Here is a 27,518-nt window from a genome sequence, read left to right on the forward strand (position 1 = left end):
GGTGGAGCCGGCTGAGCTCAGAGTCTACCGGCTCACTCAGGCGGACCTGCAAACCTGCGGCGGGTGGTGACGCGCGGATTCCCCGCCCCTCTCCCTGGAGTGGCGCTTGTTGGTGACGTTGTGAGTGTGATGGCCGCCGCGAGGCCGGGAAGGTGAAGGTGAGAGGGCGAGCGCACCGGGGTGGCGGGGTCCGGCCCAGCCCAGCCTGGCGAACCCTGAGCATCCTGGCGTGGGCCGGTGGGACGCTGGGGTGCTGGGGGTTCGGGATCCGGTCGGGCAGGTGTCTCCATTTTCCCGCCTCGCGGCCGGTCCCTCCGCGGCCCTGAGGAGGGGGCGGGTCGCGGGACCTGGGACTGGAGGTGGAGGCCCCTGAAGCTTCTCTTCGCACCAGCCTTTCCACCTTTCACCATCACTTTCCACCCTGCCTGTCTCCATTTTTCATCATTTTGCCAACATTTACTCAGCACATGGTAGGTGCCCACCTTCATCGCGGGAGTGCCTTGCCCTTCCCCACTTTGGGAGCTTTTTGTGCTCTCGTTTCGCTGTCTAACTTGTATGACTTCAAGCCGTATTGTAAGGCCGTTGAGGGCAGGGACTACTTCATATCCATTCCTGACCCTGGCGCCTAACACGCATATACAGAAGGCACGCAAAAAATGCTGAATAAATAGCTGTTTGGATGCATGAAGGCAGAGCTGGCTGTCCCCCCTCGTGCCCTGTTTCTTCAAATTCTCAATCATCTCTCTTTCCCTTCTCCCAGTAAAGGGCTCTGATTATCCCCTACCCGCCTCCAAGGGGGTGTGAGGGTTGGAGGGCAGCTCCATGTAATTAAACACAAGTGAGCTGTGGAGTCAAAGGGAGCTGATATCTCAATTCCCAGTTTGGCTACTTGACTAGCAATCAATAAATCTTCCAAGTATCCCAAGGCTCTGTTTACCCCTCTATAGAATTGAGAATTAAGTGAGATACTTTACAGCAGCTGGAACACATTGGCTTTCAATGAGTTCCACTTCTCTTCCTCACTCCCACTCTTCCCATTTCTAGTCAGCTTTGTCCTGGTTCTGCTCCCTCCCCTCTTCCTCTCTCTGGATGTACCTTTACCAGGGCCCCTGCAGGAACCCTGGTGCCTTGCACCAGCACATGGCTGAACACATGTTTGTGCACACCCATGATTGGCCCCATACGTCTGTGTTGTTTTTCCCAGGGCACTTCCTTACATGCCAGCCCAGTGAGTAATCTTCCTCAGGCATGAGTTTGGCTTTAAAAACCCGATTAGACATGTTTTGCACACCAGTGTTTTTTTGCCACCTGATGCCATCCCCCTTTTCTTTTCCAGTAAGTCAGGACTGGTGGAGTCAGCACAATCTGTAGTCAACTTCAACTTGAGACAGGACAGAGAGAAGAACTCAAAATCTTTTCATCTTTTTGACTCCAGCCATGTCTGTGATGTCCACCCTGTGAAGATCTCTCATCATCCAAAAAAGTAAGTGGTAGCTGTGACTTCTGGTGCCCTGGCTCTGGGTTGAGTGGAAAGGGGTGTGTTCTTCTGGCCCTCTGGTGGCAAGTCTCTTGGATGGGGTCCTCTTTGTATAGAGCCAGAGCTTTCCAACCTGTGTTGAAAAAAACTACTGTATCTCCTTTCTACTTCCGTGGAAGATTTTGTTGGTTGCCGAGAGAACCTGTTTCAAGGTTGACTGCTCAGAAAGTGGCTGGGATCTTCGCACACTTTTACAGCTAGAAATAAAAGTTAAAAAAAGAAAAGAAAAGAAAGTGGAATCTCCTGGGCTCCCAGAAGAGTTAGTCTCTATCTCCCTTGTTTGGTCTTCTCTGCTGTGCTAGCTCTTCTCCCCCTTCCTGCTCAGCAGAAGTTGGCTCTTTATCACAATTCTTCTAAGAGTCTACTCTGTTTCCTTTACCCTGTATGCTCTTTTGTTTCGATTTCTCAGCTTCTCTGTTCCAGTTGTGCCAGCAGACGATCCACGGATCCATTTTATTTTCCCTGCTAGGAGTTGCTGTACGTAAAACTGGGTAAGGAGGTGGTGTGGATTCAGGGACTGTGCTTGGGATCCAAACACATCTTGCAGTGAATTTTGCTACTGCTGTCCCTACACCCAAGATACATAATACTTCTCAACTAATAGCCTAGGTTGAGGCAAAGCTTTTGATCACCGTGGAGTGCTAATAGCAGTTCCATTTAGAATTGGGATTGTTTCCGTTCTTCTGCTAATATCTGTTAATACTGTGGCCCTGGCACTTTTTTGGGATGGGACTGGGAGATACCAGGATAAATGAGCCTTTCCCTAAAGTGTGATCTTTGGGATTTTAAAGGCTATTTATTACACAGAAGGTTTTCTTCATTGAATAAATTTGTGAAGTGCTACATTAAATACAGTTAAGCTGGTGTCTTGACAACAGGCCTTCCAAACCTTTTATATTTTTAGTTGGCCAATTAATTTCTTTCTATTTTTAGTACAGCCGGGGTCTTGCTCTTGCTTAGTCTGGTTTCGAACTCCTGACCTTGAGTGATTCTCCCGCCTTGGCCTCCCAGAGTGCTAGGATTACAGGTGTGAGCCACCGTGCCTGGCCTGAAAACCATGTTTTTAGGCGGTCACAGAAGTTCAAAGTGTGCTACTTAGAGTGTAACTAATATTGGAGTTGGACTCATGGACCCAGCTATGCTTGGGGGATGAGCTGCACATGCCTGTGGTGAAGTAAAATTATCAGGACTTTCCAGAGGAGGAACAGGAACCCAGCTGCCTCCCACCTTTTTGGAAGCATAGGGAGCCAGCAGTCAAAGCCCCAAGATAATGTTTGCCCTTTCATGGCTTTTGTGCATGTATTTTGCAATTTTGGTCCTTTTGTGCACATACATGTGTCCAATTTGCTGTTGAGAAGGATTATATTTCAGAATCTGAAAAGTTTGTTCAACTCTCTTGACTGAGCTTCAAATACTAAGAAACATACACTTAAATGCTTAACTTAAAGCTGCTTTTGGTGGGGAATAGAAACGCGGTCTCACTAGATTGTCCAGTCTGGTCTCAATCTCCTGTGCTCAAGTAATCCTCCTGCCTCTGCCTCCCATAGTGCTGGGATTGTAGGTGTGAGCCACCACACCTGGCAAGAAAGCTGTTTTTTAAGAAGAAAGTAGATTTGTGAATCCAGGGATGGAAGGTATGAGATGGTACACCCCTCCTAGGGGGTATTCACTTCTTCCATATCTCTCACAGTTCTTGGGAAGGAGGGTAGAAATGAAAAAGATAATTGCTTTGTTTCAGAGACTGGCTCTCTAGAAGAAGCTCACCCCTAGGCTGTCACACACAGGGTGTGACAAAAAACCAAAAGCTGGGTGTAGTGGCTCATGCCTATAATCCTAGCTCTCTGGGAGGCCAGGGCCAGAGGATTGCTTGAGCTCAGGAGTTTGAGACCAGTCTGAGCAAGAGTGAGACCCTGTCTCTACTAAAAATAGAAAAAAATTAGCTGGGCATGGTGGTGCATGCCTGTAGTCCCAGCTACTTGGGAGGCTGGGGATCACTTGAGCCCAGGAGTCTGAGGTTGCAGTGAGCTATGATGATGCCACTGCACTCCACCTGGGGCGACAGAGCAAGACTCTCTCAAAACAAACAAACAAAAGCCTGCTAGGTTACATATCCTCTGTGAAGATGTCAGGGAAGGCTTCATGGAGGGGGTGACACGTGGGTCTAGAAGGACAGTAGGAGTATGCCAAGTGGGTGAAAAAGGAAAGAGGATTCCAGAGCAGAAAGCAGCACATGCAACACAAACGTGTAATCTTAGCTTGCAAATTAGCAGAGCCAGAGAAATCATGCAGAGTTTAGAGGGATTTGCAGTGGGTTTCAGGTGAGGGGTTTGAGGCATCAGCTGCAGGCTCGGTGATGGTAAAAGCAGGGCAGCTCCCAGATTAGCTGAACTCCCGGCAGACTTTGTAACCTAAAACCACTAGGCTTCTACTAGTGTGCATGCCTTTGAATCTTGCACTTACTGAACACTAACACTTTTGGTTTCATAGACTTTGGGCTTTCAAATGATGACCAGAATTTCAAAGCATCTGTTTCAAAAAGCACAGCTGATATCGAGGAGCTTGTTTCCTGCCAGCAAGTCACTTCTGGGGCTGGGTACTGCTGTCCTCCCCCAGCAGACCTGTTTATTTGATCTCCATGGCAGCTGGTGAGGGAGCAGTGGGGTGTGTTGGCAGAGTTGCCTCTGCCCTTCCTGAAGGCTTAGTGTTCATGGGGAGAGTCTTGTGATCTTGCTGGCAGAGCTTATTAGTATTATTGCTTTATAACATGTAGAGCTACCTTTGAGCTCTTACTGTGTGCTAAGCATGTTGCTTATATCATCATTTTTAGTCTTCTCACAGTTCACGTCGTATCTTGTTTGTTGTACACATGAAGAAACCATCATTTTGAGATTAAATAACTTGCTTAAGTTTAAACAGTCCAGGAATAGTACAGTCACAATGGGAACCCAGCTGAGCACGATTCCAGCAACTATCGTGTGCACCGCTCCATCCCAGACCTCTTTCTTTTCCTTTTGGGTGGTTTTTCCTCCTCTTCTGCCTGCCCACATTCCCTATTTCTCTAAGAGTCTTACTCGCTGGACACAGCAAGCCTGATTTCAGTGCACTCTTCTTTACTGTGTTGGTGGAGTCAGAGTTGTCATTTTCTTTCCAATTTGCTTTCTTCAACCTCTGCTGTCCTTATTTAAGTCCTTGACATGTGGCTTCCATGCTAAGAAAACATCTCTGATCGTCGTGGCATTATGCGGAGGAGGACATAGAAACAGAAGCAGGGTCACTTCCTTCCCTTGTCTTTACAGGAATCATTAACATTGCAACAGAATTTGTAGATTTGGGCAACACGTGGGATCCCATCTCCCTGGGCCTGCCTTCCTACCCACTGGTTGGGATGGTTAGTTCCTAAGAGCCAGTTTTGGCCTTACGTCTTCATGCACTTTTCCCAGCTATTCTTTCTGCTTCTCAGGACCTCACTCAACACCCTTTGGCCCCACTTAGAAGTTTCTCACATGTGCCCACTCACGAGTAACACTTCCTTTCCCAGCTGAAGAGAGTCAAGTGCTGCTGAGGGGAGAGCTGATGGCCCTGTGGTTAGGGTGGCTGGGGAGGGAGTGACAGAGCCGGCACACACAGCTGCCGACACACTTCCCCTCCTCCTTGGAGGGACCTTTTCCTTTGACTTCTTAGGGTATGAGTGCTCTGCTAGGGGAAACAGCTCTCTCCATGGTGGGAACTCTGAGGAGGGACCTGGCAGGGGTCCACTTTTGGGGTCAGGAGTTCCCAGCTACACTTGGGTGCCACCTTCTCTGGTGTGTCTGCCTCAACACTTCTAGGACTTTGGAGTCAAGTCTCATGGCCCCTGAAATGTTATTGCTCTGTGAAAAAATAGGCTACAAAGACGTGTGCAATTGAGCGAGAGAGCTAGCCACACAAAAATAGAATGTGCCAATAGACAAGATGTTAACAATGCTTATCACAAAATGGCAGGGTTATGGATTTATTCCCTTTAGTTTCCTAATTTTCTACAGTGGACATAAAGGGAAATAAACCATAGAAGTAGATGTCTCTTACTTGACAATCACCCTTCCTCTCCACTCCCCCTAAAAAACAGACCCTGTTAGGAATTAGGGCCATTGGGTTCTGAGACAGCAGCGTGACCAGGGAAAGGGGTGGGAGTCACTGACCTTGAGCATCTCTTTGCTTTTTGTTCAGTGCTTTTTCTTAGGGTATTATGTGTAGGAAATAAGCCAGGTTTCTGTCACGCTTTTCTAAAGCTCAGAGGAGGCTCTGTGTGTTACCTCCAGTTCCTCCCTGTCTCTCTCAGGTGGGGGTGGCAGAGTCCATCACTGCTCCTCTGGCAGAGAACTGCCAGCACTAGGGCTGAACTCAGGGCCCTGGCTCCAGGCATCTCACCGCGCATGCTGTGTGACAGGGAGACTGGCCAAAGTGTCCTGAGAGATCCCTTCCTACTCTCGAGACGCTGGTTCTTCTCTTGCCATCCTTTGATCTAGTCATGGAGGGCCCCCTATTTTTGGTGGAACCTAGAGCTGGTCCCAGTTCTCCCCACCACACCTGCTGGACCCCGAGCAGAACGTCCCAAGGTGGATGTCCCTAGGTTCACTCACACTGGCTTCTCTTGCAGCGCGATGTCCCTGCTCTTTTCTCGATGCAACTCCATTGCCACAGTCAAGAAGGACAAGAGACACATGGCTGAGGTGAATGCTTCCCCCCTCAAGCATTTTGTCACTGCCAAGAAGAAGATCAATGGCATTTTTGAGCAGCTTGGCGCCTACATCCAGGAGAGTGCCACCTTTCTTGAAGGTGAGAGGGGCACCTGCTCAGCCAGGCCCACTCTTAACTATTTAGATATTTAGGCAGCAGGATTTGGTAAGGGGTGAGGAGGACAGCTCTGCTCTGGGGGAACTCATGCCCAGATGGCCTCAGCAACCTCTGCTCTTGAAATCATGTGGAACTGGGGTCTGGGGAGATTAGGCCAGGAAGACAAAGAGCTACCATTCAAGAGGTCCACGCATTTTGTTTCATTTAATCATGGCGGGGGAGGGTAGGTGAATCTTACCCCATCTAAAAGGTAAGCAGATTAAGGTTTGAGAGTTGTCTGATACCTTGTAAGTGACAGAGCAGGGCTTTACCCAGGTGTCTCCAACTCCAGAGTTCATGTGTTTTCCTTGGCCCAGTTCTGGCCGCTGTTCATATGAGGCACTGCCTGGATGTTGCTTGTCCCTGACCAAGGTGCCCTCTGGTATTTTTAGATCAGCAATAGGACTATGAATAGGAAATGCTTGTCACCTGTGCCTTTTCTACTACTTACTAATTTGAGCCCAACTTCTAGTCCCTGCTCTACCAGTAGAGAAGGGCTGGTTTTCAGGGCTCCATGAGTCTGGGTGCCAGCTCTAGCACTGGCTGCCTTGGGCCCCCTCTTTAGAAGGGCACCAGTTCCTGAGATTGTCTGCAAAGACCCAGTAGCTGAGTTTCTCTGCCCTTGGTTTCCTCATTTGTGAAGGGGGGCTCAGGTGAGAACAGAGGTTTGCAGATTCTAGTCTGCAGAACCCTAGAAGTTCAGTAGTGGTGCTCAGGGGCTGACCCCTGGCCCGAATGGGCCACCTTCTCTCTGTTCAGCTTTTGGCTAGAGCACCTTGGCATCTCGGTTGTCTCCACCTTTTGACTGTAGTGAATAATGCTGCTATGAACACGGGAGTACAGATATCTCTTCAAGTCCCTGCTTTCAGTTCTTTTGCATAGACACAGAAGTGGAATTGCTGGATTGTATGGTAATTCTGTTTTTAATTTTTTGAGGAACCACTGTGTTGTTTCCCCTAACAGCTGCATCAAATAACAGTTGTGTTATTTGCCAAGCTGCTACATGAAGTTACCTTTTTTTTTTTTTTCTTTTTTTTTTTTTTCTTTATTTTTTTTGGCATAGTCCAAGAGGTGGAAGAAGTTACCTTTAAAGAAAGGGATTATGCCTAATTTTGTTCCCCTGTCCTTTACATGATACTTGATGAGAGAGAAGATATGCCCTAAATATTTGGTAAACTAAAAAAATCTGAATTTTAAAGTCATATGGTTAGTGGGTGAAATTATCCCAATTTGTTACCTGTTTATTCAGCAGTAGCTGTGGTATGCTGGCCCTGTGCCTGGTGCTGGGCAGGTAGAGATGGGGCAGACCAGGCTGCTGTCTTCCCAGAGCCCAGACTAACCCTCTGTGATGCTCTGAGTCACTTAGATGATGCTGTGAACAGACATGTGCTTAATGATGGTGTTGATGTGATGCGTGTTTTGACTTCCCTCTGCATGAAAACTAGAAGCCTTCCCTATTGGCTAAATGGAAGGGAAAGAGCTAGAGTGATCCTGAGCTGTGTTTGGGATCCCTCGGGGTTTGGGAGAGGATGGTTCCTGCCTAGGGACTGTTCTCTAAAAGGCAGGTAACGAGAGTTGTCGGCTTGCTGGCTGTTGCTTTTAAATGTAGCCACTTGCTTGGGAGCCAGTTTCCTCTGAGGGGCATTCCAAAGGCCATGCCCAAGTGACCATATAAGGGACAAATGTTGATGGATCTGGATTGATGGTGGACATGGTGGTGGGGTGGGGGATGGGGGCTTGTTGGCTCCTTCACTTCCTTTCATGGCACGGGGCAGGCTTAGACATGCCACTTGTCATGCTCCAGATGCTTTGGGAGTGTTCTCAGGCTTGGGGCCTTTCATCCTGGTATTTCCCAAGAGTATGCTAAGGGACCAAACACCCATCTGCTCCCCAGCCAGCTGAGGAACCCACCGGGTACACGTCCTAGAAGGGATGGAGGCACTAATAGTTTGTTGGCCACCTGCCTGTCAAGGGCACTGGGAAAAGGCAATGCAGTAATCAAAGTGTCTGTTATTTAGCAAACATTTGTGCACCTTCCAGGTGCTGAGAGCAGATAGTTTGGCCCTCACGAGGAGATGACGCAGATGAGTGCTAAAATGGGGGAAATACAGGGTGCTGTGGGTGCACAGACAGGGCGGACCCAACTCAGGTTGGGGGTCATGGCCAGGCAAGGCTTCCTGGGGACGATGCTGTCTAAGCTAGACCCAAGGCCAAGTGGGAATGAGCCAGACCGCTCCACGCAGTGTGGGAGAGGGTGAGGGAGGGGTTTGGGCAGCAGTGAGCCAAGCTGGAGGGCTAGGAAGCTGGTGAATGTGGGGATATGGTGAGGTGGCGTGTGAGGCAGGGGGGTGGCAAGAGGCTAGACTGGCCAGGCCAGTAGCGCCGGGTCAGGAAATGCCTCGTGAAAAGATATAGAGTGGTCAAAATCTCAAACTCTGGAGCCAGGCTGTCTGGTTCAAATCCCGGCCCTGCCATTTACTAACTCTACCATGTAAACAACAAGGATTAGATGAGAGGCTGTGTTTGAAAAGTGACTAGAACTGAGTGCCTGGCGTGTAGTGAGAACTTTGTGAATATTTGTTAGGAAAATACACATAAGTAAAGGATGGCAATTAACATTCAGGTATTCATCTTCTGTCAGCCACCACTCTTAGCCCTTTGTGATTTAATTCATTTGATCCTCACAACGGTCACGTAAAGTACATACCGTTGCTATCTCCATTTTACGGCCAAGGAGACTAAGACCTAGAAAGGTGCATTTGCCTGAGTTCACAGCGAGAAAGTGGTAAGAACCAGTGTGAGAACCCAGGCAGTCTTGCTCCGAGGCCACGGTAGGGATCTGGAACTTCAGCCTGGCACAGCAGGGAGCCACAGAGGTGGACTTGGGATTCCGGTGGGCAAAGCTGGAACGCCTCTGACCACATGGTGACCCATTTTCAATCCCCGCCTCCAGACACCTATAGGAATGCAGAACTGGACCCCGTAACGACAGAAGAACAGGTTCTGGACGTCAAAGGTTACCTATCCAAAGTGAGGGGCATCAGCGAGGTGCTGGCCCGGCGGCACATGAAAGTGGCTTTTTTTGGCCGGTGAGTCCTTGAAGCCCTCACACCTTCCTTCCAGGCTGGGGAGGGAGGGGACACTTTGTGCATGGTCACAGCAGAGTCCCAAGGCAGGAAGCAGCAGACATGCTTCAGTGTTCCTCATTCTTTTTATTTTTTAATTGCAGTGAAATACACGTAATGTAAAATTTACCATCTTAACCATTATTAAGTGTATAGTTCAGTAGTAAGTATATTCACATTATTGTGCAACCAGTCTCCAGAGCTTTTTCATCCTGCAGGATTAAAACTCATACCCTGGCCGGGCGCGGTGGCTCACGCTTGTAATCCTAGCACTCTGGGAGGCCGAGGCGGGCGGATTGCTCAAGGTCAGGAGTTCAAAACCAGCCTGAGCGAGACCCCGTCTCTACTATAAAAATAGAAAGAAATTAATTGGCCATCTAATATATATATATATAAAAAATTAGCCGGGCATGGTGGCTCGTGCCTGTAGTCCCAGCAACTCGGGAGGCTGAGGCAGTAGGATTGCTTAAAAAGCCCAGGAGTTTGAGGTTGCTGTGAGCTAGGCTGACGCCACGGCACTCACTCTAGCCTAGGCAAGAAAGCGAGACTCTGTCTCAAAAAAAAAAAAAAAAAAAAAAAAAAATGGAAAACTCATACCCATTAAACAGTAATTCCTTATCCTCCCTTGCCCCAACCCCTGGCAACCACCTTTCTACCGTCTATCTCTGTGAATTTGACTCTCTAGGTACCTCACGTAAGTGGAATCATACAGTATTTGTGTTTTTGTGACTGGCTTATTTCACTTCGTATACTGTCCTCAAAGTTCATCCATATGGTAGCATGTGTCAGAATTTCCTTCCTTTTGAAGGTTAAGCAATATTCCATTGTGTGTGTGTACCACGTTTTGTTTATGCGTTCATCCTTCAATGGACATTACGTGCCTCTCTCTTTTGGCTGCTATGAACATGGGAGTACAGATATCTCTTCAAGTCCCTTCTATTTTTAATTGTTTGAGGAACCACTGTGTTGTTTTCCATAACAGCTGCATCATTGTACATTCCCACCAGCAATGCACAAGGATTCCAATTTCTCCACATCCTTGCCAACACTTATTTTTTTTGACAGTGGCGGGTATGAGGTGATATCTCATTGTGGTTAATGATTAATGATATAGAGCATCTTTTGATGTATTTTTGGCCATTTGTATATCTTCTTTAGAGAAATGTATATTCAAATCCTTCTGTTATTTAATTGGGTTGTTTGAGTTTTTGTTACTGAGTTGTAGGAGTTTTTAAACATATTCTGTGTATTGATCCCTTATCAGATACATGATTTGTAAGTATTTTCTTCCATTCCCTAGGTTGTCTTTCCACTTTATTGATTATCTCCTTTGATGCACAGAAGTTTTTATTTTTTTTTTTTTTTATTTTTTTTCATTAAAGCACTGTCAGAAGACACAGAAGTTTTTATTTTGATATAGCCCAATTTGTCTATTTATATATATTTTTTGCCTATACTTTTGGTATCATATCCAAAATATAATTGCCAAATCCATTATCATGAAGCTTTTCTCCTCTGTTTTCTTTTAAGAGTTTTATAGTTTTAACTACTTGGTCTCCTACTTGTTATACTTCAAGGTCTAGTAGATACCTTTAAAAAAAATCAAAATCCAATACAGGGTTTAAAAAAGGCATCTAGACAGACTGGGTACTAGGCACACAGTGGTAGCCTGGGGAATAGGCACTGTGCCCAGAGTCCTGTCCCTGATGGCCTGTGTTGTGGCCCTCCATTCCTCTGGGCTGTCACTTCTTCATCCTCCCCTTTGGGGTGTGGCCGTCACTCAGGTGAGCTGGCAGGCTGCCTGTCTCACTGGATGCAGGTAAAGCCTTTGTGGCTCTGGCTTGAGGGATGTGGCTGGGAAGTTCCAACTCCGAAGGAATAAGGACTGTGTTTAGCACAGATCGAAAGCTCTGAAGCCCAGAGCAGATGTGTCTGCAGAGCAGAGCTGTTTCTAAGAAGCAGAACAGAGAAAAGGGGTATGATGGGTCAGAGCGCTAAGGTGGTCTTCCCTTCAGCTGGCAGTGACCAGCTAGACTGACGAAGTGGGAAAAGAGAAGCAAGACAGGCTCTGTGTGCAAAACACTGGGTCATAACGGAGGCCATTTAGGCTGATGAAGATACCCTAGGGCCTGGGTTATCCTTTGGAGATAGGCAGTCTCTGTAAGTGATGCTGAGAGATGTGCTGAGAGGCATCTGCATTACTTACGGGGCAGGCAGCACACTGCGTGGGCCCCTTGCACGTTGATCTGAAGTGATGAACCAGGGACACGTCACAGGCTCAGGGCCAGGGATGTTTGTCTATTTTATTTTTTGAGACAGAGTCTTGCTCTGTCATCTGGGCTAGAGTGCCGTGGGATCAGCCTAACTCATAGCAACCTCAAAACTCCTGGGCTTAAGCAATCCTCCTGCCTCAGCCTCCCGAGCAGCTGGGATTGCAGGTGCACACCATCACAACTGGCTAATTTTTTCTATTTTTAGTAGAGATGGGGTCTTGCTCTTGCTCAGACTGATGTGGAACTCCTAAGCTCAAGGGATCCTCCTTCCTCAGTCTCCCAGAGTGCTAGAGTTACAGGTGTGAGCCACTGCACCTGGCCTGTCTGCCTATTTTAATATAATAAACACAGAGCACCTACTCTGTGCCTCTCTCAGCACGGTCTGGGCACTGGTGACAATACAGAGAACAGGACTTTGGCTATTCAGGCTGGAGACTACGTTGTGAAAGCCAAAACTTCTGATATTCGTGGCTTCACTGACCACTGTTTTTTCCTTCTAGGACGAGCAATGGGAAGAGTACTGTGATCAATGCCATGCTCTGGGACAAAGTTCTGCCCTCTGGGATTGGCCACACCACCAATTGCTTCCTGCGGGTGGAGGGCACAGATGGCCATGAGGCCTTCCTCCTCACCGAGGGCTCAGAGGAGAAGAGGAGTGTCAAGGTGAGGGTGCTGGCCTGGCTCTCAGCCCTGGGCACCTGGCAGGACAAGTTGTCCACTGTGACAGTGCTGACCCTGTCTCTAAGGAGAGGGCAGGGCCTCCCTGTGGTGGAATGTGGGAAACCTTGTTCTAGACAAGCTTTTTTGAGGATGTGAGAGAGCTTTTGGGAGGCTCAGAAACGTGCAGCACCAAGAATGCGGACTTAACAGTTCCTTGTGTACCTCTGAGCAGGCCATTTGACTCTGTCTTCACTAATTAAGGAGGAGAGTGTGTGCCCTGTTCTTCCTTGGGATATTGCCAGAGAGGGATTCCTGCGTTTGCTCTGTGATTCTGACACCAGCCCGAGACTGACACTTTGATTTTTCTGAGAGGCAGCTGCATTCTTGTTTGGGGCCAGATGCTCAGTCTGGCTCATAAGGAATTAATCAGTGCAGAACAGACCCAGCTTAGGACGACATCTGGGAAAGAAGCTTCAAAGAGAAGTAAAGAAAGTTGCTCCTTATGGACGGCTCCTAGCTCTTAACTTTTTATATGTGAAATGAAAGAGAAGGGGTAGCAGGTTGGCAGCAGTCCCAGGCCACTGTGCTGTGGCCACGCAGCACAGGAACTTTCCTGGCTGAGTGGCTCTTCCTCGGCCTAATCCTTTTCATCCTCCACCATCAGACCGTGAACCAGCTGGCCCACGCCCTCCACCAGGACGAGCAGCTGCATGCCGGCAGCCTAGTGAGTGTGATGTGGCCCAACTCCAAGTGCCCACTTCTGAAAGATGACCTCGTGCTGATGGACAGGTAAGGGGGAAGGTGCCCTCCTCGCAGGTCCTACCTGGGTGGCACTGGGTTTCCATTTCTGGATAATCCAGGCCAGCGCAGCCTGGGCACTGTCCTTGCCCTGCTTAAGCACTGCAGCCTTTCAGGTGGGCCCAACCTAGACCTCCCACCTCTTGGGTTTCCTCTAGGGCCTGATTACTGCACCCGTTGGTATCACTGCCCTGCAGAGTCCCAGGGATGGTCTGTAAGAGACAGGAAGTTCTCACCCTCAGCCCCGGCATGTGTACTGGGGGCAGGAGCTGTGGTGGGGTCAGCGGTATATTTCCTCTCTCTTGAAGGAGCACTTTGCTCCTACTTTGCAGACAGGTGTAACTATACCAAGAAATATAGTACTGCAGGGTTTACCTGGACTCCCATAACGACAAAACTTTAGCTTAATTGTATATTCCCAAAGCAAAATTACAAATCATCGTGTTTTTGTAAAAGTAATACTTGTATGTGCTTGAAAGGCACCTTTCCAGGCAATCCAGAAGGATATGACATGGAAAGTAAAGACCCTCCCTCGCCTGGCTGCCTCGGGAACCCCAGATCTGTTCTCAGCAGGAAGAGTAGGGCTCGTGCTCTGGGCCTGATGATATTGGTTTACCCCTGTCACCTTTAGCCCTGGTATTGATGTCACCACAGAGCTGGACAGCTGGATTGACAAGTTTTGCCTGGATGCTGATGTGTTTGTGCTGGTGGCCAACTCGGAGTCCACCCTGATGCAGACGGTAACTCCTCTGCCTTTTCCCATGCTCCCAGCACTCCCCGGGGCAGGCGGCAGGTGGGCCTTGGCTGCCAAGCCCCTCCTCCGCTGAGGCCCTACCCTTTATCTAGGAAAAGCAATTCTTCCACAAAGTGAGCGAGCGTCTCTCCCGCCCAAACATCTTCATCCTGAACAACCGCTGGGACGCATCCGCCTCGGAGCCTGAGTACATGGAGGAGGTTAGTGTCTCTATTTGGCAGTTTGGGGATGTCACCCTGCTCGAGTACTGTCTATCCAGGGCTGCTTCATGCACCCCAGACTAGTGACTTCCCTGAATTAATTTCATTGCCAAAAATCTCCCAGATATTCCCCTGTGGTGTCTTCTGATGGTCCTAAAAACACTCCTTTCCCCTCTCCCATTCGCTTTCCTGGATGGATCCCCTCCCAAGCAGCTTTCCCCCAGGTCTGAAAAGCACCCCTACCACATTCGTGCCTCTCTGGGCCAGTGCTCAGTTTGGTTCATAAAGAATTAATACAGGGCAGGCTCGGCTTCAGAAAGACATTGGGAAAGAAGCTTGAAAGAGGAGCAAAAAATAATTGGTTCTCACTGACAACTCACAACTCTTTATATGTGTGAAATGAAAAAAGGGTAACAAGCCAGGCGTGTGGCACGTGCCTGTAGTTCCAGCTACTCTGGAGACTAACGTGGCAGGATTGCTTGAGCCCAGGAATTTGAGACCAGCCTAGACAACATTATCACCTGGGGAGGGGGGGTAGCAGATTGGTGAAACTGGGTGATAAAATGTGCAGGCAGTCAGCAGGCTGAATCCAAATTCTGGCTGGTGCTTGTCAGTGAGACTTTGGTAAATTCCCTGACCCTCTGGTAATCCAGTTTCTTTACCAGGGTGACGGGTGTAATAAATGGACTTGTTGAGGGGGTGAAATCTGTTAAAAGTGCCTGACGCATGGTAGTGTCTACAGAGGCCATTATAAGGTCTATCAGTAGAATCCCAGGACGTCAGAGCTAGAAGGGATTTTCTACTGGCACCCAGGAGACTAGGCTTGTCCAGACACAGCACTCAGGTTTAGGCTTCTTGACCCCCCAGCTTCCTGCCCTTTTGGGCACCAAGGTGAGACACCATGTGGGCTCTAATAAGAGGCATTTGGGCCATGTTTAAGCATTTCTGTTGGTGCATGGATAAAATATCTTTGGCAGGCTCTCCCCCAAGAAACCCCCATGGCATTGTTCTGGAAAGCTTGATGGCTAGAGAGCAGAGATGGTGGGAGGTGTTTTGCTGTGTATGTTTGTATCTTTGACTATTGAGCCACATGAATATATCACCTATTGTTTTAATACCAGGGGCATTTGGGGGCTGTGGGCTCTGTCAGGAGGGGCCCACCTGCACCCACCCTGGTCACATCTGTTTGGCCCCAGGTACGGCGGCAGCACATGGAGCGTTGTAGCAGCTTCCTGGTGGACGAGCTGGGCGTGGTGGACCGAGCCCAGGCCGGGGACCGCATCTTCTTTGTGTCTGCCAAGGAGGTGCTCAACGCCAGGATCCAGAAAGCCCAGGGCATGCCTGAAGGAGGTAATGATGGGAATAGACATCCTCCTTTTCCCTGATGTTTGCTGCGTGCATGGTTGCCTGCTGAGTCTGTCAGTAGAAAACCATTCTGAGGATGAGATGGTGAGAGGAGCCTTTAGTGAGAGGCTCTGATCTCCAGCAGTGGTTTGGTTTGGGGGAATTTCACCGTTTTCCTCTGCTGCCCAGTTATTTCCTGACTAATGCAGTGCGATCCTCCTAGGGGGCGCTCTTGCAGAAGGCTTTCAAGTGAGGATGTTTGAGTTTCAGAATTTCGAGAGGAGATTTGAGGTGAGTCCTTTGATTCTGGTATCTGGCGGTTGTATGCCTCCCCAGCTCTCACTGGCTGTGTTCCTGGCAGTGAAAGCCAGAGCCTGGCCCTTGGCTATGAGCACCACGTGGCCCACGCCTCCCTCGGTGCCTCTGTCTGTTTCAGGAGTGCATCTCCCAGTCTGCAGTGAAGACCAAATTTGAGCAGCACACAGTCCGGGCCAAGCAGATTGCAGAGGCAGTTCGCTTCATCATGGACTCGCTGCACATTGCAGCTCAGGAGCAGCGGTAAGAGCCCAGAGCTGCAGACAGGCACAGAGGGGTGCTGAGAGGTGACGGCCCCACCCCCGCCTGGGCAGCTGGGACAGATATTCCTTGATGGCAGAGCTCAGTCTCTGCGCTCCCATCCAGGGCCCTTCCCCCTGGCCACCAGACATGTTAGAGCCACAGGGACAACCAGGGGAGGAGGGTTACTGGGTGCCTGATGGCCCTACCTGGGCATGTAGTGTGGCCCTCTGTGTTGGAGGCCTCAGCCCACACCCTGCTGAGCACTGCAGCCATTCTCAGAGCCTGAACACGGTTTATAAAAATGACATTTTTTTTGGAGAAATTTAAAATATAGGGCCGGGTACAGTAGCTCACGCCTGTAATCCTAGCACTCTGGGAGGCTGAGGCAGGAGGATCACTTGAGGTCAGGAGAGCGAGACCCCCCCCATCTCTACTAAAAATAGAAAAAATTAGCCAGGCATGGTGGTGTATGCCTGTAGTCCGAACTAGTGGGGAGGCTGAGGCAAGAGGATCACTTGAGCCCAGGAGTTTGAGGTTGCTGTGAGCTATGATGATGCCACTGCAGTCTAGCCCAGGTAACAGAGCAAGACCCTGTCTCAAAAAAATAAATTAATTAAATAAAATATAGAAAAGTACAGAGAATAATATGAAAACACCTTGCTTCTACCACACAGAATTGACAATGTTTTTTTTATATTAAATGAAAATAAAACAAAGATGTTAAGTGCCCTTTGATTCTTTAACCCTTGTCCCAATGCCACTCTGCCCTCTCCTCAGAGATGCCATGATCATGAATTTATATAGTCCTATCACCCATTTAAAAAGTACTTTTTAACACAAATCCTAAAGAGTATGTAATGTTGCTTTGTACACGTTTTAAATATCCAGGTGTGGTATCGTACTGGGTATGTCACTGCACCTCGCTTTTCTTTCCATTCAACATTGTTTTCCCTTTTATCCTCATTGGTCCACATTGTTTATGTTTGTTTGTTTGTTTGTTTTTGAAACTGGGTTTCTCTGTTACCCGGGCTAGAGGGCAGTAGCATCATCATAGCTCACTACAGCCTCAAACTCCTGGGTTCAACTGATTCTCCTGCCTCAGCCTCCTGAGTAGCTGGGACTACAAGCACATGCCACCACACACAGCTAATTTTTCTGTTTTTGTAGAGAACGGGGTCTTGCTCTTGCTCAGGCTGGTCTCAAAATCCTGGCCTCAGGTGATCCTCCCACTTCCGTCTCCTAGAGTGTTGGGATTACAGGCATGAGCCTCTCTCCCCAGCCTCTACTTTATGAATATTCACTTTGTAGCTTGTTCCACTCCTGATTTTCCTATTGACTGATTTTTGGAATTTTTTTTGCTGGTGCAAACCCCGCTGCAGCAGACATCTGTTGGTGTGTGCCTTGTGCACCCCGTGAGAGCCTTTCTAGGGTTGATTCCTAGAGGAGCAGCTGTTCTATCTTAGGGTACAGGCATTTTCAGTTCTGCTCAGTTTCACCCGCTTGCTCTGCAGCACGGCTGTATGCATTCAGCACACCACCAGCACTGTCCCTTCAGGCCTGGTCGTTTTTGCCAGGCCTCTGGGTAGAAAGTAATGCCTCTTTTTAATTTCATTTCTCTGATTACCAGTGAGGTTGAGCATCTTTTTCCTGTACTAATTGGCAGGACTTGTTTAAACCCCCTTATAGCACCCTCCCCACTCTGTCACCACCGCCTCTCCTTCCACATGGGAGGCTGAAGAGTGACTGGGCGGCGCAGGTGCCTCCCTCCCACCTGGGAGGGGAAAGGTCACTGATGGGGCCGGGCAGGGGGTGGGGCCTGTGCAGGCTTTCTGGTGTCTCCTCATGCTCCTCTGTGTGGTAAAGTGGGAACATGGGTTTCTAACCAGCGTTCGTTCTTTCAGGGTTTACTGCCTGGAAATGCGAGAAGAGCGTCAAGACCGGCTGAGATTTATTGACAAACAGCTGGAGCTTTTGGCTCAAGATTATAAACTTCGAATTAAGCAGATTACGGAAGAAGTGGAAAGGCAGGTGAGAAACAAGGAGGAAGCGGTTCAGGGAGATTTGGACTCAGAGTAGAGTCCAAGTGCTGGCAAAGTGAAAAAATGGGCTTTCTAGGGGGCTTCTCAGCCTTCCAGAAGGAAGTTGTGGCCCCATTTCAAGAATATGGAGCCTCGGCCAGGCGTGGTGGCTCACGACTATGATCTTAGCACTCTGGGAGGCTAAAGTGGGAGGATCACTTAAGGTCAGGAGTTCAAGACCAGCCTGAGCAAGAGCAAGACCCTGTCTCTACTAAAAATAGTAATCCAGAAATTTTAGTTGTCCAGAAATTATCTGGACAACTAAAAATATATGTATAAAAAATTAGCCGGGCATGGTGGCACATGCCTGTAGTTCCAGCTACTCGGGAGGCTGAGGCAGAAGGATCACTTGAGCCCAGGAGTTTGAGGTTGCTGTGAGCTAGGCTGACACCATGGCACTCTAGCCCAGGCAACAGAGTGAGACTCTGTCTCCAAAAAAAAAAATGCAAAACCTCCCCATGTCCTGTTGTGTGTCACTGTGTGACCCACAGCACGTCCTCCATCTTTGAGGCCTCTTCCTCCATGTGTCATGTGGGCGTTTGATCAGCCAATTTCTCAGTTCCTTCCACCTTGGAGGCTTGGATTGTGTAGGTCAGCTGGGGACTGCTGGTGTGAGAGGAGGGCTATCCAGCCTTCCAGAATCTCTCCCGGTGCTGCATGATTGAACCACGTCTTCCTTGATACTTAACATCGCGCTTCCTTTTTCCTTGGAGGTGTCAACTGCGATGGCTGAGGAGATCAGGCGCCTCTCTGTGCTGGTGGACGAGTACCAGATGGATTTCCACCCTTCTCCAGTAGTCCTCAAGGTTTATAAGAATGTGAGTCGTGGAGCCACAGGTGTTCTTGGCAGGGGCCCCTAGCAGGGATTCAGCCCCTGCTGGTCTGGGTCAGGGCCACACCGTGGACGTGGAGGCCACCTGGTGGGTGTGGGCTGAAGGAAGTCCTGCTGGGGTGCTGCTTCTCCTAACTCCCGCTTCTGGGTGCAGGAACTGCATCGCCACATAGAGGAGGGACTGGGCCGAAACATGTCCGACCGCTGCTCCACGGCTATCACCAACTCCCTGCAGACCATGCAGCAGGACATGATAGGTTTGTGCCACAGGAGAACTTGGGGCCTGGGGCTCTGGGGCTGCCCAGAGATCAGATTCAGAGACCAAGCTAAAGACGTAATGACTTTCCTTATCTGTCACCTTTGATGATGATTCAACCCAGCACCTGCAGGTTCTGGGTATGCGTCGTGAATTCATGCTCTGCATAGCATGGGGCGCCCATCCTGTGTTACCACAGGGGACTGTCATAGGCCGAGAGTGTGGCTCGCTCCTCAAATCCCCAGGAGGCGTAGAGTTAGCAGGTGTGGAGCCTCAGCCAGCACACCCTGGGAGAGCGAGGCTTTCCCAGCCCCGCCAGCCACTCGTCTGGACTGTGGTCTCCAGGCATCCTTGGCAGTCGCTGGTGGCCCTTGTTCCGAAGGCTGGGCACTGGTGTGGCTCAGAGCTGCACTGACACGGGTTTTCCCCAATTCTTTCCCTGATAGACGGCTTGAAGCCCCTCCTTCCCGTGTCCGTACGGAGCCAGATAGACATGCTGGTCCCTCGCCAGTGCTTCTCCCTCAGCTACGACCTGAACTGTGACAAGCTGTGTGCCGACTTTCAGGAGGACATCGAGTTCCATTTCTCACTCGGATGGACCATGCTGGTGAATAGGTTCCTGGGCCCCAAGAACAGCCGTCGGGCCTTGATGGGCTACAACGACCAGGCAAGCAAAGCACCTCACCGCAGGGGCCTTTCGGGAAGTCAGTCTGTCCCCCGCCCCCAGACACACAAATCATTCTGGAACTAAGGCTAACAGCTGGGCAGTGTGTGCCGCCACATGGGACCCTACAGTCAGGATTTTTGCCACTGAACAACCTGGCCTTGTTCTGAGCAGAAGTATTTACAAAATGACAAATTCTAGCTGTGTTTTTTCCTAATACACGTCACATCTATTAAAAATAGATGACCTTTAAAATACCCACCTGTCTACCACCATTTTGAAATTTAGATTTAAAAAACATCCATCCCTAAACCACTTGAACTAATGCATGTCCTGCTGTTTGTACATGTACCACGCTTTGGGAAACTGCCCACGTGTACCAGGATGGCCACTGCTCACCCCTGTGTATCCCACAGCACTCAGGTCTGTTAGGAAGCTTAAATCCCTGCAGTGAGCTGTGATTGCGTCACTGCACTCCAGCCTGGCAGAGACCCTGTCCTTTAAAAAGAAAAGGCTTAAATCCTTCTCTACTACATTCAAGCTCATTTTCCCACTGTTTGCCTTTTGGAAATGGAAGAACCGCTCCTGTGTCTCTGTCCCAGCTCCCCTACCCTTGAGGGTCGCGGAGGGTTTGCATAAATGAGGTATTAGTCACGTCCTTCTCATGGTTTCTCTATTCAGGTTCAGCGTCCTGTCCCTCTGACACCAGCCAACCCCAGCATGCCACCCTTGCCACAAGGCTCACTCACCCAGGAGGAGCTCATGGTTTCCATGGTTACTGGCCTGGCCTCCCTGACATCCAGGACCTCCATGGGCATTCTTGTTGTTGGAGGAGTGGTCAGTAACGAGTCCTGCTTGGGAGGGTGGGGGTGGAGGGCAGGTGGGAGGGGACTGGGGGCTCTGGTGGTGGCCCTGCGTTGGCCGACCACTTCCCCGTGAGCTCCGTGTTTCCTCATGTCTCAGAGGCTCTTCACTGTGACCTCGTGGGGAGCACTGACTCCCTGTGTTTCCCTCATTCCCGACTGGAGATGGTCCCTGCCCTTCTGGTCTCAGTGGGATGAAAGGCGACATTGATGGAGGGGGGTGGTCCAACTAGAAACACCAGAGCTCCTCGTCTGGGGCTCTGGGGACAGTCCTGATAGTGACAAGTGCAGGAGAAGAGGTGGGGTCACAGAGAGGCCCCACTCTGGGCCAACCGTGTGCCTCGCCTCTGCAGGTGTGGAAGGCAGTGGGCTGGCGGCTCATCGCCCTGTCATTTGGGCTATACGGCCTCCTCTACGTCTACGAGCGTCTGACCTGGACCACCAAGGCCAAGGAGAGGGCCTTCAAGCGCCAGTTTGTGGAGTATGCCAGCGAGAAGCTGCAGCTCATCATCAGCTACACCGGCTCCAACTGCAGCCACCAAGTCCAGCAGTGAGTGACCCGTCATCCTGAGGGGAGGGCTTCCCTCTAGTTGGGGTCAGCAGCCCCACCTCCCTTCCAGCCTGGCCTGGAGACCCCTGGGTCCTGACATCATGGGCCCTGGGCCTTCAGTGTGCAGTGCCAGCTTTGAGGCCAGGGATGGGGAGAAGAGTCTCTCAGGGACACCTTATATCCTGGGCTGGGACCAGGTAGGTCTCTGGTCCTCCAGGGGAGGAAGAAATGGGACATTCCTAGTAAGAGTTTTAAGAAGTTGCTTCGAAGGGCTTGGGCTGTGGATGCCGCTTTGCAGTTCTCCATCCCGGCCTGTTCCTCATGCACATCTTAGGTCATGCAGGTCTGTTGCTTGGTCTGGGGAGGGGGACGGTGCCAGCTTCCCTCTTTTTATTGCCGTGTGGCAGACCTTTGCCAGGCATTTTGCACCTAATGTTTCATTTACTCCTCTTACTCTTTGAGGTAGATGAAACTGAGATGTGAAGAACAGTCATGTGTCCCTGTTTGCTGATGAACAGCAGAGCCAGGTCTCGTGCCCAAGCCAGGGTGCACTGCTCTGTGCCACTGCCTCTCAACACCCTGGTGACGCTGAGTGTGCTTGGTTGTTAGGGCTATTCTCAGTTCCAGCAGGAGGTGGGAAAGATCCGCCAAAGCAGGGCTGGTGGGGGGCAGAGCTGCCAGCAGGGGTGTGGCCTGGCCCAGCTGCCACCTCCCTCTAGGTGGATTTGGCCTCTGGTGCCCTGCTGGGACAGACACGAGGGTTGATCCCTCCTCTCACCCACCTCAGGGAACTGTCTGGGACCTTTGCTCATCTGTGTCAGCAAGTTGATGTCACCCGGGAGAACCTGGAACAAGAAATTGCTGCCATGAATAAGAAAATTGAGGTTCTTGATTCACTTCAGAGCAAAGCCAAGCTGCTCAGGTGAGGCCGGGCTGGGGACAGGGGGGTGGTGGGGTGAGGGGGGTGGGGGGATGGCAACGGGCTCCCGGGCATGGCCTGGGCACAGTAGAGCTCAGCTGCTTGTCTTGGGTGTGGACACGAGCCTCTCTGGCGGGGATGTAGCTCACTCATGTTAGATGGGTGCCCGAAGGGTGCCAGTGCTGGAGGCTCGACAAGACGCAGCACCGCTGCCCTCAAGCGTGACAGTACCGAGAGGCTGCAGCTCCCAGGCACCTTCTGTCTAACTGCAACAAACACTTGGCCAGTTTCTTTCACTCTTGCACATCCCTTGAGGGGCAGATTTTCAACTACTGTTTAAAATAGGAAAATTGGTGCCCATGGCAGTCGAGGAACTTATCTGGAACCCCACAGGGAGCAGTTGGGCCAGGAGTGCAGCCCAGTGTGCTTGGCCCAGGGGCCTCCATATCCTGCACAGCGTCCCTCGAGCTGGGCTAGCCCCACCACGCACACCTCGCTTAATCTCCCTTTGAGCCCGTAAGGGGGTACAGCCCGCTGTTACCCACAGGGAAGCTGAGTACTTGGCTGGGGACTGGGAGGGTCAGGATGGAGCCCAGGTTCCTGCGGGGTCTGTGTTGAGACGCAGCTTCCGCCAGCAGTTTGCGGGAGAGCGTGGATCTGACGAGTCGGGAGCTCCGGCTTCTCTCCTGCTGCCCATGTTTGGCCAAATCACTTCCCTTCCCTGCGTCTCATTGTTTTCATTGTAAAATGGGGTCTCATGACACAGTCACACAGCTGAATGTAAAAGTGCTCTGCAAAAGTCCTCGGCCCACTCAGCCCATGATAACATCAGCACACGGGGACCCTGTACTTCCTGCCCCCACCCCTGACGTCAGAGGCCTGCGTGCAGGGCGGCAGAGCCGGAGGCGATGGCATCACAGGGTACCAGCTCCAGCCCCCTGGCCGGATGGGTGGGCTTCCCCTCCCTTGACTGTGTGGATGTGCCCCTCCCTACCCACCACCCGGGGACAGCCGTCTCCTAGGGACACAGTGTTCTCGCTGGGGACTCTCAGGGAGTCTGCTGCTGCTCGTCAGCCACAGGGACAGGGGTAAACCTGGAAAGGGCCTCCCGTCAGCACCCCGTCCTCTTGCTTGGCAAGCAGGAAAACCGAGTTCCCGAGGGTTCGGGGACTTGCCCGTGGTCCCAGGTGAAGCAGACATGGGTTTGAGAGTCGGAAAAGGCTGGCTCGCAGCATCCTCAGTCATTAACTGTGTGACCTTGGGAAGTTCTGTAACCTCTCTGGGCCTCCTTTTCCTCGTCTGTGACGAGCGAAGAGGGTTATCGGAGGATGAGGTGAGGCTACTTTGTCAGGTGTGCTCAGGACGGTACCTGCTGGGCAGTGCTACTGTCACCTATGATCAGCTGTCGTGGTTACAAAACACTGTTTGTTTCTTTGCAGGAATAAAGCTGGGTGGCTGGACAGCGAGCTCAACATGTTCACGCACCAGTACCTGCAGCCCAGCAGATAGTGGGCGGCCTGGCGGAGCCGCACGAAGGAGGGCGCTGCCGCCAGCCCCCAAGCGTGTGGGCTCCCCCAGGGGCGCGTGTGGCTCTGCCCCTGGCCACCGTCAAGAGAACGAAGCACCCACTGTCTCATGCCGTTTTGAGCCCTTCAATGCTAGTAATGTCCCCTTCCTTTGCCTGCCTTTGCAGGAAGATCTGGCTCATACCCCTAACGGAGACTTTCTCACGACCGCACAGCGCGGTACCAAGGAGTCACAGCCAGGCCGTGCTCTGCCCTGTCAGGCTCAGTCGACTGAAAATCATTGCTGAGGGTCCCGGCGCTGCAGAATGCCACACTGACGCACGCACCCCGCCTTCCTCTGCCCATGCACCCCTGCCCTCGCACCCCCGCAGAGAGAGGCTGCCTGAGGCGTGACTGGATTTTCTTGCCAAAAGTATCAGAAAAAGCTCCAAGAATGCCGAGGCTGTCCCAGGACTGTGGCTTGTGTCCATGCAGTCCTTCAGCATCAGTGCTCCCTCGGCTCTCTGAGCTGCTCAGACACGTTGTGGGGGGTGGTGAGGCTCCTCGTGCCCTGGGCTTGGACTGAGGCAGGCCCTGCGCCGGCAGGGGTGGGAAGGAGCCAGAGCAGCTCAGGGCGGTGCTGTTGGAGTGGGTGGCCGTCACCATGATGAGTAGGGATTTGCCTCTCTCTTTGTCATTGTGTCCCTTGCTCTAGTTTAAGTCCTCGCCTGTGGGGGCCTATTTTATCGTTGGTGGAAGTTGGTTTGGCGCAGGTGGTTAAGGATGTCGTAGAAGGACAGAGGGTGGACGGTGGGGAGGCTGGGGGAGTGGTCCCCACCCAGGATGGCTGGAGAGGGGGCCCTGCACTTGACCTCACTGTGAGGCGCCTGTGGGCCTGAGAGCCCGCGCCCTGCTTGACTACATCCCTGATAAGCCCCTTAGGAGACATGGCTCCATGCCCTGCCCTGGCCATGCCCCAAGCTGCCCTGGGCCACCAGGCCCCTGGACTGAGTTTCCTATGCCAGTGATCACAGTCGGTCAAGGGACAGTGTGGGAAACCAATGCCCGTCCTCCCAGCCTCCCTGATCGCCAGAGCCTTGATTGACACACTCGTCCTCGGGTTGACTTTGAGAAACGTTTCCTGTTGTTGAGTTTTGGGATTACTACTGGTCAAAGTGGGGGCAGGCTCCTGTCACCAAGGTGTTAACTGTGGGGAAAACGGTGTCTGGGTGACAAGCCTTAGCAGCACAGGGCAGGGGCCCCTGCAGAGAGTGGAGTCCGGTTCTGCTGAATTTGAGTCCAGTCATCACCAGGCTTTGGGGAAATGAGTTGGTGGCCCCCGTGCACTGGTAGGTGGCCACACAGGTGATGTCCTCTCCACATACCCGCTTGTGCTTCAAACCCTCAGTCTACCCTGAGGTGTGGGACACAGTGACAGACTCTGCCAAGGCCGGTGTGCAGTTAGCAGGGTGTTCTGTGTTTGCCAGTCCTAGATGTACGGGGCCCCTCACACCTGTCAGAGAAGATTAATGTCACACAATTCCAAAGGATTTTGTGCTCTTTTTGAAAAAAAAAAAAAAAAAAAAATTTAGAGTAATTTTTTTCAATGTTTCCCCTGGGGAATGAATGAAATTTTGAGCTTCTTACACAATTTAAGTAAAATGAAATTTATACCACAGAGGGAGAGACCCTCTCTGAAAGAAGTGTGGCGAAAAGCACTTTAATTTAATGCTGCTAACTTTGTTCTCTGTTTTTATGTTCATTTGCTGGACTGCAAGATGTGCTTGACACAGTGAGTTCTCTGACGCATTTAAGGTGATGTAATTGCCTGAATTACTCCTGTATCATTGCTGGTAATATTGGAAACTAAAATAAAACCTAGTTGGAAACCCTTGTGGGATCTGTGCCTCATCATTTTACTGTTCTTGTGCAAACTCTTCTTGGATGTAGCCAAGTCTGCAGGCTGTTTTTTCAGGTGACCTTAACTTTGGGGAAAGTTCCCACTGTCGTCTGCCAATGAGGTCCTCTTTATTCTTGGAAGGAATCTCATACTCTCAGAATAAGTGGTGTATCTGATCTTTAAGAATCAGGAAATCTAGATTGATTTCTTTACAGATTTCTCTATAATGCCAAACCATTCATTTTTCACTTAAAAAGTAAATGACTCAGACTGGTTCACTCTGCTTTGCCTTCTGAGAATTTGGTTTCAAACTTCTCTTTCTTTTTTTAAAGGGCCCTCAGGAGTGGATTGGAAGTGGCTGTCAGTTTGCCTGCCCCTGACCCCAGAGCTGGCGCCGCAGCCCACTGTCTGCCCCAGTCACCCACTTCAGAGGCCATAGCTCAGCTAATCGCCACCTCATCCCTCCAGATTCCCAGGCCACATGCTTGGGGTGTCACCTTAGAGTCTGCTGTCACACATGCTGCATATAATCTGTCAGTTTCTGCCTTGTGAGTGTGTCTCTCAACCCTGAATGCTTTCTCCACCTCCATCCCAACCACCCCAGTACTGACCCAGGCTCCTGGCTCCTGCCTTGTCCCCTCCTCCCTGTCCTTGCCATCTTGTGGCTGTTTCAAGGCAGCAGCCAGTGACCTTTTCACATGGAACTCAGCTCATGCTACTTCTCTGCTCAAAACATTGCTGATCCTTGAGCCACCTGCCACCATTCCACCCAGAGTGGAGGCTCGAGTCCTTGCAGTGGCTGCTGGTACCCAGCCCTCACTTCCATCTTTCTAGCTGGCCACAGCTAGCCAACTCTTTGAACAAGTGCACTGAAATGTCACCTCAGCGAGGTCTGCCCAGACCACTCTACCCAAAATCCCCTCTCTTCTTCCTCTGTCCCCAACGCCCTGAGTTCCCTCCCCCTGCAACATATATATGTGTTTTTCATAACAGTTTTTTTTTTTTTTTTTTTGAGGCAGAGTCTCACTCTGTTGCCCAGGCTAGAGTGCTGTGGCGTCAGCCTAGCTCACAGCAACCTCAAACTCCTGAGCTCAGGCAATCCTCCTGCCTCAGCCTCCCAAGTAGCTGGGACTACAGGCAGGCACCACCATGCCCAGCTAATTTTTTTCTATATATTTTTACTTGTCCAGCTAATTTCTATTTTTTTTTTAGTAGAGACAGGGTCTCACTCTTGCTCAGGCTGATCTTGAACTCCTGAGCTGAGACGATCCTCCTGCCTCGGCCTCCCCCGAGTGCTAGGATTACAGGCATGAGCCACTGCGCCCGGCCAACAGTCGTCATCTGACAGGTGTTTTATTTTATTTGTTTTGTTTTAGTGTTTTGTTTCATTGAACATATACTCCGCAAGGGCCCAGCTTTTTGTCTACGTTTATTGGTATCTACCCGGCATCTAGACCAGTGCCAGGCACAGGACTGGAGCTCAGTAAAAACTCGGATGCATAAATCCTATCCCGGTAACACAGTCCACACGTTTATCAGCCCTCAGTATTGGGGGACTGAACTAACAAATGCTGCTGGAAATCTGTCAGTAGGCACGGTACTAGCAACTTTCAAGTGCATTGAGTATTCAGTATTTGGCATTTTCAACTCAGTGTGGAAACTGAGGCTCAGAGAAGTTAGGACTAGCTCAAATCCCAGCAGCTGGAGGAACAGGAGGGAAGACGGAGCTTGGGTTTAAGTCTTAATTTCCCAAAGGCTAGTGGCTTTCAAACTTATTTTTTACCCTGACCCACAATTATAAATGTATTGTGAGCCAGGCACTGTGGTGTG

At 50.6% G+C, this 27,518-nt stretch overlaps 1 protein-coding gene across 3 annotated transcripts; it reads left to right on the forward strand.

Annotated features, from left to right (window-relative positions):
* On the forward strand, positions 1-25,681 carry MFN2 (mitofusin 2). Of its 3 annotated transcripts, XM_075994069.1 has the most exons (20): positions 1-158; positions 1,337-1,483; positions 1,947-2,028; positions 6,174-6,352; positions 9,363-9,498; positions 12,308-12,470; positions 13,132-13,256; positions 13,897-14,005; positions 14,112-14,219; positions 15,416-15,569; positions 15,787-15,854; positions 16,000-16,121; positions 18,023-18,149; positions 18,913-19,017; positions 19,186-19,288; positions 19,734-19,954; positions 20,633-20,788; positions 21,168-21,364; positions 22,152-22,286; positions 23,723-25,681. In XM_075994069.1, exons 4-20 carry the CDS (start codon positions 6,178-6,180, stop codon positions 23,790-23,792), a joined length of 2,274 nt encoding a protein of 757 aa, XP_075850184.1. In that variant the 5' UTR covers positions 1-158; positions 1,337-1,483; positions 1,947-2,028; positions 6,174-6,177; the 3' UTR covers positions 23,793-25,681. The 3 variants fall into 3 exon arrangements, with proteins under 3 accessions (XP_075850184.1, XP_075850175.1, XP_012640782.1); XM_075994060.1 differs by lacking the exon at positions 1,947-2,028 and having other exon boundaries at positions 3-158; XM_012785328.3 differs by lacking the exons at positions 1-158; positions 1,947-2,028 and adding an exon at positions 187-470.
* The last annotated feature ends 1,837 nt before the right edge of the window (positions 25,682-27,518 follow it).

Source organism: Microcebus murinus, chromosome 2 (assembly GCF_040939455.1).
Source record: "Microcebus murinus isolate Inina chromosome 2, M.murinus_Inina_mat1.0, whole genome shotgun sequence".
NCBI classification, from domain to species: Eukaryota; Metazoa; Chordata; class Mammalia; order Primates; family Cheirogaleidae; genus Microcebus; species Microcebus murinus.